Genomic DNA, 10,000 nt, shown 5'->3' on the forward strand with positions numbered 1-10,000 from the left:
GCATGGCCAATCCACCTAACCTACACATCTTTGGACACTAAGGGACAATTTAGCATGGCCAATCCACCTAACCTACACATCTTTGGACACTAAGGGGCAATTTAGCACGGCCAATCCACCTAACCTACACATCTTTGGACACTAAGGGGCAATTTAGCACGGCCAATCCACCTAACCTACACATCTTTGGACACTAAGGGGCAATTTAGCATGGCCAATCCACCTAACCTACACATCTTTGGACACTAAGGGACAATTTAGCATGGCCAATCCACCCTAACCTGCACATCTTTGGACACTAAGGGACAATTTAGCATGGCCAATCCACCCTAACCTGCACATCTTTGGACACTAAGGGACAATTTAGCATGGCCAATCCACCCAACCTGCACATCTTTGGACACTAAGGGACACGTTAGCACGGCCAATCTGCCATTGGCCACTTCCCTCCTCCCAATCTCAATGGCAATTGGTCAGTTCCTGACTCTTGACCTCTCACCTGCTGCTGGTACATGACCTCATATCCCATAATGCCACGTCCATGGGGCTCTGTTGGTTGCCAGGCAACGGAGAGGCTGCTCTCCTCCCGATGGACAACGGTCACCCCGGTAACGGGCGGGGGGGCTGAGGGAGAAAGAGAGAAAATATCACTGGCAACGGAGGAATGGAGAGAGAGGGAGAGAGAGAGAGGGGGGGGGGGAGGGGCGGGGAGGGAGAGAGAGAGAGAGAGAGAGAGAGTGGGGTGAGGGAGAGAGAGAGAGAGAGAGAGAGAGTGGGGTGAGGGAGAGAGAGAGGGGGGGGGCGGGGAGAGAGAGAGAGAGACGGGGAGAGAGGGAGAGAGAGAGAGAGAGAGAGAGAGAGGCGGGGGGAGGGAGAGAGAGAGGGAGAGAGAGAGGCGGGGGGAGGGAGAGAGAGAGGGAGAGAGAGGGGGGGAGGGGGAGGGGCGAGGAGAGAGAGAGAGAGAGAGAGAGAGAGGCGGGGGGAGGGAGAGAGAGAGGGAGAGAGAGAGGGGGGAGGGGCGAGGAGAGAGAGAGAGAGAGAGACAGGGGGAGAGAGGGAGAGAGAGAGAGACGGGGAGAGAGGGAGAGAGAGAGGGAGAGAGAGAGAGACAGAGGGGTGGGGAGGGAGAGAGAGAGAGAGGCAGAGAGAGAAAGAGAGAGAGAAGCGGGGGGGGGGGGGGAGAGAGAGAGAGAGGCAGGGGGAGAGAGAGAGAGAGGGAGACAGAGAGGGAGAAAGAGAGAGAGAGGGAGGGAGGGAGACGGGGGAGAGAACAAGACAGAGTGGGAGATGTCCTGGATGACCAGTTGGGGACAGACTGGCGTGAGTGTCAGGGGGAGAGAGGGAGGGGGAGGGGGAGGGGGAGGGGAGGAGAGGGGGGGAGATGGGGGGGAGGGGGGGGAGAGGGGGGGAGAGGGGGGGAGGGAGGGAGAGGGGGGGAGGGAGGGGGAGGGGGGGAGGGAGGGGGGGGAGAGGGGAGGAGAGGGGGGGAGGGGGAGGGGGGAGAGGGGGGAGGGGGGAGAGAGGGGGGGAGAGGGGGGGAGGGAGGGGGAGGGAGGGGGAGGGAGGGAGAGGGAGGGAGGGAGGGGGAGGGGGGAGGGGGGGGGGAGACGGGGGGAGGGAGGGGGAGGGAGGGAGAGGGGGGAGGGAGGGGGAGGGAGAGGGGGGGAGGGAGGGGGAGGGGGGGAGGGAGGGGGGGAAGGGAGGGGGGAAGGGAGGGGGGGAAGGGAGGGGGGGAAGGGAGGGGGGAAGCGGGGGAAGGGGGGAAGTGGGGGGAGGGGGGACGGGGGGAAGGGGGGGGGAGGGGGAGGCCAAGGGGGGAGATGTTGGCTGCAGATTCACTCACCCCCCGCACCCTCGGAGGTGGTCACTCGGACGGGCAGTGACCTCCCTCGCTCCCGCCCGGCCTTGCCTGCCTGAGCCGACACTCCGTTGAGAGCAGTGACCGTGAAGGTGTAGTTGGAGGAAGGCTGGAGGCCTTCGACATCCAGCCAGGGATCGAGAAGCCCCCACCAGGCGGGCTGCGCACTCAGATCATCCACACAGGGATCGCAGCTCGCCGAGTCCCAGCTACACCTCTCGCAGCTCACAGTATAACTCAGGTCGGCCCTCCCTCCAGAATCCAGGGGTGTCCGCCAGGAGAGGGTGACCTTAGAACCCAGGAGCAGTGCACTGACATTCTGTGGGGCAGTCGGGGGACCTGGGGGAGAGACAGAGAGAGGGAGAGAGAGAGAGAGCAATTAGACAGAATATATACAGACAACTGACGGACTGAGGCTCTGTTCCCATCAAACACTCCCAGGACAGGTACAGCACGGGGTTAGATACAGAGTAAAGCTCCCTCTACACTGTCCCCATCAAACACTCCCAGGACAGGGACAGCACGGGGTTAGATACAGAGTAAAGCTCCCTCTACACTGTCCCCATCAAACACTCCCAGGACAGGGACAGCACGGGGTTAGATACAGAGTAAAGCTCCCTCTACACTGTCCCCCATCAAACACTCCCAGGACAGGTACAGCGCGGGGTTAGATACAGAGTAAAGCTCCCTCTACACTGTCCCCATCAAACACTCCCAGGACAGGTACAGCACGGCGTTAGATACAGAGTAAAGCTCCCTCTACACTGTTCCCATCAAACACTCCCAGGACAGGTACAGCACGGGGTTAGATACAGAGTAAAGCTCCCTCTACACTGTCCCCCATCAAACACTCCCAGGACAGGTACAGCACGGGGTTAGATACAGAGTAAAGCTCCCTCTACACTGTTCCCATCAAACACTCCCAGGACAGGTACAGCACGGGGTTAGATACAGAGTAAAGCTCCCTCTACGCTGTCCCCCATCAAACACTCCCAGGACAGGTACAGCACGGGGTTAGATACAGAGTAAAGCTCCCTCTACACTGTCCCCATCAAACACTCCCAGGACAGGTACAGCACGGGGTTAGATACAGAGTAAAGCTCCCTCTACACTGTCCCCCATCAAACACTCCCAGGACAGGTACAGCACGGGGTTAGATACAGAGTAAAGCTCCCTCTACACTGTCCCCATCAAACACTCCCAGGACAGGTACAGCACGGGGTTAGATACAGAGTAAAGCTCCCTCTACACTGTCCCCCATCAAACACTCCCAGGACAGGTACAGCACGGGGTTAGATACAGAGTAAAGCTCCCTCTACACTGTCCCCATCAAACACTCCCGGGACAGGGACAGCACGGGGTTAGATACAGAGTAAAGCTCCCTCTACACTGTCCCCCATCAAACACTCCCAGGACAGGTACAGCACGGGGTTAGATACAGAGTAAAGCTCCCTCTACACTGTCCCCCCATCAAACACTCCCAGGACAGGTACAGCACGGGGTTAGATACAGAGTAAAGCTCCCTCTACACTGTCCCCCCATCAAACACTCCCAGGACAGGTACAGCACGGGGTTAGATACAGAGTAAAGCTCCCTCTACACTGTCCCCCATCAAACACTCCCAGGACAGGTACAGCACGGGGTTAGATACAGAGTAAAGCTCCCTCTACACTGTCCCCCCATCAAACACTCCCAGGACAGGTACAGCACGGGGTTAGATACAGAGTAAAGCTCCCTCTACACTGTCCCCATCAAACACTCCCAGGACAGGTACAGCACGTGGTTAGATACGGAGTAAAGCTCCCTCTACACTGTCCCCCATCAAACACTCCCAGGACAGGTACAGCACGGGGTTAGATACAGAGTAAAGCTCCCTCTACACTGTCCCCCCCATCAAACACTCCCAGGACAGGTACAACACGGGGTTAGATACAGAGTAAAGCTCCCTCTACACTGTCCCCCCCATCAAACACTCCCAGGACAGGTACAACACGGGGTTAGATACAGAGTAAAGCTCCCCCTACACTGTCCCCATCAAACACTCCCAGGACAGGTACAGCACGGGGTTAGATACAGAGTAAAGCTCCCTCTACACTGTCCCCGATCAAACACTCCCAGGACAGGTACAGCACGGGGTTAGATACAGAGTAAAGCTCCCTCTACACTGTCCCCCATCAAACACTCCCAGGACAGGTACAGCACGGGGTTAGATACAGAGTAAAGCTCCCTCTACACTGTCCCCCATCAAACACTCCCAGGACAGGTACAACACGGGGTTAGATACAGAGTAAAGCTCCCTCTACACTGTCCCCCCATCAAACACTCCCAGGACAGGTACAGCACGGGGTTAGATACAGAGTAAAGCTCCCTCTACACTGTCCCCCCCATCAAACACTCCCAGGACAGGTACAACACGGGGTTAGATACAGAGTAAAGCTCCCTCTACACTGTCCCCCATCAAACACTCCCAGGACAGGTACAGCACGGGGTTAGATACAGAGTAAAGCTCCCTCTACACTGTCCCCCATCAAACACTCCCAGGACAGGTACAGCACGGGGTTAGATACAGAGTAAAGCTCCCTCTACACTGTCCCCCATCAAACACTCCCAGGACAGGTACAGTACGGGGTTAGATACAGAGTAAAGCTCCCTCTACACTGTCCCCATCAAACACTCCCAGGACAGGTACAGCACGGGGTTAGATACAGAGTAAAGCTCCCTCTCCCCTCACTCACTGGTACAGGGTTGTCCCAGTAGCTCCCCACTCCCTCTGTAGAAGTTCTGGTCACATGGGCAGGAGCCTGCCCCCTCCGCTTGGGTGTTGCTGTGCTGTGGACACTCAATGCATCGAGATTGGCCAATTGAATTCTTGTAGAACCCTACAGGGCAGGCTGCGGAGAGAGAGAGAGAGAGACAGAGATCAGGGAATGGGTGAAAAAAATAGCAAAGAGAATTACAGCACAGGAACAGGCCCTTCGGCCCTCCAAGCCTGCACCGACCATGCTGCCCCGACTTAACTCAAACCCCCTACCCTTCCGGGGACCGTATCCCTCTATTCCCATCCTATTCATGTACTTGTCAAGACGTCCCTTAAAACTCACTACCGTATCCGCTTCCACTCCCTCCCCCGGCAACGAGTTCCAGGCACCCACCACCCTCTGTGTAAAAAATCTGCCTCGTACATCTCCTTTAAACCTTGCCCCTCGCACCTTAAACCTGTGCCCCCTAGTAATGGACTCTTCCACCCTGGGGAAAAAGCTTCTGACTCTCCACTCTGTCCCTCATAATCTTGTAGACTTCTATCAGGTCTCCCCTCAACCTCCGTCGCTCCAGTGAGAACAAACCAAGTTTCTCCAACCTCTCCTCATAGCTAATGCCCTCCATCCCAGGCAACATTCTGGTAAATCTTTTCTGTAACCCTCTCCAAAGCCTCCACATCCTTCTGGTAGTGCGGCGACCAGAATTGAACACTATATTCCAAGTGCGGCCTAACTAAGGTTCTATAAAGCTGCAACATGACTTGCCAATTTTTAAACTCAATACCCCGGTCGATGAAGGCAAGCATGCCGTATGTCTTCTTGACTACCTTCTCCACCTGCGTTGCCACTTTCAGTGACCTGTGTACCTGTACACCCAGATCCCTCTGCCTGAAGTACAGAGGGATCTGGGTGTTCGAGTGCATGAATCATAAAAAGCTCAAACCAGTTCCAACAAGTCGTCCAGAAGGCAAATGGTATTTAGCCTTTAACGTAACGGGGTTGGAGCTTACGAATATGGAGGTTTTGTCACAATTGTAGTTTAGTTTATTTCTGTGAGAGAGAGAGAGAATGTGTTTGTGTGTGTGTGTAAAGTTTAAAGTTTATTTATTAGTGTCACAAGTCGGCTTACATTAACACTGCAATGAAGTTACTGTGAAAATCCGCTGGTCGCCACATTCTGGCGCCTGTTCGGGTAACACTGAGGGAGAATTTAGCACGGCCCAATGCACCCTAACCGGCACGTCTTTCAGACTGTGGGAGGAAACCGGAGCACCCGGAGGAAACCCACGCAGACATGGGGAGAATGTGCAGACTCCGCACAGACAGTGACCCGAGCCGGGAATCGAACCCGGGTCCCTGGCACTCTGAGGCAGCAGTGCCAACCCACTGTGCTGAGGTCTCACTTGGAACACTGCGGACAGTTTTGGACCCCTTACCTTAAAAAAGGGATAGAGTAACATTGGAGGCAGTTCAAAGGAGATTCACCGGGCTAAATCTTGGTGAAGAAGAATAAATAGTCTGGGTTTGTATTACTCGGGAGTTTAGCAGAATAAGAACTAGGATCAGGAGTAGGCCATCTGGCCCCTCGAGCCTGCTCCGCCATTCTATAAGATCATGGCTGATCTTTTCGTGGACTCAGCTCCACTTACCCGCCCGCTCACCATAACCCTTAATTCCTTCAAAAATCTATCTATCCTTGCCTTAAAAACATTCACCGAGGGAGCCTCAACTGGGCAGGGAATCCCACAGATTCACAACCCCTTTGTGTGAAGAAGTTCCTCCTCAACTCAGTCCCAAATCTGCTCCCTCTTATTTTGAGGCCATGCCCCCTCGTTCTAGTTTCACCCGCCAGTGGAAACAACTCCCCTGCTTCTATCTTATCTATTCCCTTCAGAATCTTATATGTTTCTATGAGATCTCCCCCTCACTCTTCTGAATTCCAATGAGTATAGCCCCAGTCTACTCAGTCTCTCCTCATAAGCCAACCCTCTCAACTCCGGAATCAACCTAGTGAATCTCCTCTGCACCCCCTCCAGTTCCAGTATATCCTTTCTCAAGTAAGGAGACCAAAACTGTACACAGTGCTCCAGGTGTGGCCTCACCAGCACCTTATACAGCTGCAACATAACCTCGCTGTTTTTAAACTCCATCCCTCTCGCAATGAAGGACAAAATTCCATTTTCCTTCTTAATTACCTGCTGCACCTGCAAACCACCTCCTTGAGATTCCTGCACAAGGACACCCAGGTCCTGAGAGTTCTTGTGCCTTGGGGGGTGGGGGGGGGGGGGCGGGTGAAGTGTGGGCTCTTCCTGTGCCTCGTGGGGGAAGTGTGGGCTCTTCCTGTGCCCTTGGGGGAAGTGTGGGCTCTTCCTGTGCCCTTGGGGGGGAAGTGTGGGCTCTTCCTGCGGCTCGGGGGAGGGAGGTGTGGGCTCTTCCTGCGCCTCGGGGGGGGGGGGGGGGAAGTGTGGGCTCTTCCTGTGCCCTGCGGGGGGGGGGGAAGTGTGGGCTCTTCCTGCGCCTCGGGGGGACAGTGCGGGCCCTTCCTGCGGCTCGGGGGAGGAAGTGTGGGCTCTTCCTGTGCCTCAGGGGGATGTGTGGGCTCTTCCTGCGCCCTGCGGGGGGAAGTGTGGGCTCTTCCTGTGCCCTGCGGGGGGAAGTGTGGGCTCTTCCTGTGCCCTGCGGGGGGAAGTGTGGGCTCTTCCTGTGCCTCAGGGGGAAGTGTGGGCTCTTCCTGTGCCTCAGGGGGAAGTGTGGGCTCTTCCTGCGCCTCAGGGGGAAGTGTGGGCTCTTCCTGCGCCTCGGGGGGAAGTGTGGGCTCTTCCTGTGCCCTTGGGGGGGGGGAAGTGTGGGCTCTTCCTGCGCCTCGTGGGGGAAGTGTGGGCTCTTCCTGCGCCTCGGGGGGAAGTGTGGGCTCTTCCTGTGCCCTTGGGGGGGGGGGGGAAGTGTGGGCTCTTCCTGCGCCTCGGGGGGAAGTGTGGGCTCTTCCTGCGCTTCAGGGGGGGGAAGTGTGGGCTCTTCCTGTGCCTCAGGGGACAGTGTGGGCTCTTCCTGTGCCTCGGGGGAGGGAAGTGTGGGCTCTTCCTGTGCCTTGGGGGAACAGTGTGGGCTCTTCCTGCGCCTCGGGGGGAAGTGTGGGCTCTTCCTGCGCTTCAGGGGGGAAGTGTGGGCTCTTCCTGCGCTTCAGGGGGGGGGGGGGGAAGTGTGGGCTCTTCCTGTGCCTCAGGGGACAGTGTGGGCTCTTCCTGCACCTCGGGGGGAAGTGTGGGCTCTTCCTGCACCTCGTGGGGACAGTGTGGGCTCTTCCTGTGCCTCAGGGGGAAGTGTGGGCTCTTCCTGTGCCTCAGGGGGAAGTGTGGGCTCTTCCTGTGCCTCAGGGGGAAGTGTGGGCTCTTTCTGTGCCTCGTGGTGACAGTGCGGGCCCTTCCTGCACCTCGGGGGAGGGGGAGGAAGTGTGGGCTGTTCCTGTGCCTCAGGGGGAGGTGTGGGCTCTTCCTGAGCCTCGGGGGGGGGGGGGGGGGGGAGTGTGGGCTCTTCCTGTGCCTCGGGGGGGGGGGGGGGGAGTGTGGGCTCTTCCTGTGCCTCGGGGGGGGGGGGGGGAGTGTGGGCTCTTCCTGTGCCTCGGGGGGGGAAGTGTGGGCTCTTCCTGTGCCCTGTGGGGGGAAGTGTGGGCTCGTCCTGTGCCCTGGGAGGGAAGTGTGGGCTCTTCCTGCGCCTCGGGGGGAAGTGTGGGTTCTTCCTGCGCCTCGGGGGAGGGAAGTGTGGGCTCTTCCTGCGCCTCGGGGGGAGTGTGGGCTCTTCCTGCGCCTTGGGGGAGGGAAGTGTGGGCTCTTCCTGCGCCTCGGGGGGAGTGTGGGCTCTTCCTGCGCCTCGGGGGAGGGAAGTGTGGGCTCTTCCTGCGCCTCGGGGGGAAGTGTGGGTTCTTCCTGCGCCTCGGCGGGAGTGTGGGCTCTTCCTGCGCCTCGGGGGAGGGAAGTGTGGGCTCTTCCTGCGCCTCGGGGGGAAGTGTGGGTTCTTCCTGCGCCTCGGGGGGAAGTGTGGGCTCTTCCTGTGCCCTGCGGGGGGGGGGAGGGAAGTGTGGGCTCTTCCTGCGCCTCGGGGGAGGGAAGTGTGGGCTCTTCCTGCGCCTCGGGGGGACAGTGTGGGCTCTTCCTGCACCTCGGGGGGGAAGTGTGGGCTCTTCCTGTGCCCTGTGGGGGGAAGTGTGGGCTCTTCCTGCGCCTCGGGGGAGGGAAGTGTGGGCTCTTCCTGCGCCTCGGGGGAGGGAAGTGTGGGCTCTTCCTGCGCCTCGGGGGAGGGAAGTGTGGGCTCTTCCTGCGCCTCGGGGGGAGGGAGTGTGGGCTCTTCCTGTGCTTCAGGGGGGAAGTGTGGGCTCTTCCTGCGCCTCGGGGGGAAGTGTGGGCTCTTCCTGCGGCTCGGGGGGGAAAGTGTGGGCTCTTCCTGCGGCTCGGGGGGGAAAGTGTGGGCTCTTCCTGTGCCTCGGGGGGGAAGTGTGGGCTCTTCCTGTGCCTCAGGGGGAGGGAGTGTGGGCTCTTCCTGTGCCTCGGGGTAGGGAAGTGTGGGCTCTTCCTGCGCCTCAGGGGGAGGGAGTGTGGGCTCTTCCTGTGCTTCGGGGGGGAAGTGTGGGCTCTTCCTGCGCCTCGGGGGAAGTGTGGGCTCTCCCTGCGCCTCGGGGGGGAAGTGTGGGCTCTTCCTGTGCCTCAGGGGGAGGTGTGGGCCCTTCCTGTGCCCTGCGGGGGGGGGGAGGGAAGTGTGGGCTCTTCCTGTGCCCTGCGGGGGGGGGAGGGAAGTGTGGGCTCTTCCTGCGCCTCGGGGGGGAAGTGTGGGCTCTTCCTGCGGCTCGGGGGAGGGAAGTGTGGGCTCTTCCTGTGCCCTGCGGGGGGGGGAGGGAAGTGTGGGCTCTTCCTGCGGCTCGGGGGGGAAGTGTGGGCTCTTCCTGAGCCTCGGGGGAGGGAAGTGTGGGCTCTTCCTGTGCCCTGCGGGGGGGGGGGGAGGGAAGTGTGGGCTCTTCCTGCGCCTCGGGGGAGGGAAGTGTGGGCTCTTCCTGCGCCTCGGGGGAGGGAAGTGTGGGCTCTTCCTGTGCCCTGCGGGGGGGGGGAGGGAAGTGTGGGCTCTTCCTGCGGCTCGGGGGGGAAGTGTGGGCTCTTCCTGAGCCTCGGGGGAGGGAAGTGTGGGCTCTTCCTGTGCCCTGCGGGGGGGGGAGGGAAGTGTGGGCTCTTCCTGCGCCTCGGGGGGGAAGTGTGGGCTCTTCCTGCGCCTCGGGGGGGGGGGTGAAAGTGTGGGACCTCCCCGCGGCAGGTGTGGACTCAGACTCACCTCGGCAGACCCCGGCCTCCTCCTGGTGGCCCCCCAGGCAGGCGCAGCCCCCCAGCCCCAGGAGCCAGTC

The 10,000-nt window shown here is 59.4% G+C and overlaps 1 protein-coding gene across 1 annotated transcript in view; it reads right to left on the reverse strand.

The window, feature by feature from the left end:
* Nucleotides 1-499: 499 nt before the first annotated feature.
* Nucleotides 500-10,000, reverse strand: part of LOC144490122 (ephrin type-A receptor 2-like) — a gene marked incomplete at its 3' end in the record, with an annotated part of 17,860 nt that continues 8,359 nt past the window's right edge. Inside the window, exons 3-6 of the mRNA XM_078207931.1 lie at nucleotides 9,931-10,000; nucleotides 4,594-4,749; nucleotides 1,844-2,197; nucleotides 500-624 (exon numbers count right to left, since the gene is read on the reverse strand). The exon at nucleotides 9,931-10,000 is cut by the window's right edge and continues 606 nt beyond it. Of these exons, the coding sequence (XP_078064057.1) occupies nucleotides 500-624; nucleotides 1,844-2,197; nucleotides 4,594-4,749; nucleotides 9,931-10,000 (705 nt within the window). The remainder of the gene's footprint in view (nucleotides 625-1,843; nucleotides 2,198-4,593; nucleotides 4,750-9,930) is intronic.

The sequence above is a fragment of the Mustelus asterias genome, unplaced genomic scaffold (assembly GCF_964213995.1).
Source record: "Mustelus asterias unplaced genomic scaffold, sMusAst1.hap1.1 HAP1_SCAFFOLD_2896, whole genome shotgun sequence".
NCBI lineage: Eukaryota > Metazoa > Chordata > Chondrichthyes > Carcharhiniformes > Triakidae > Mustelus > Mustelus asterias.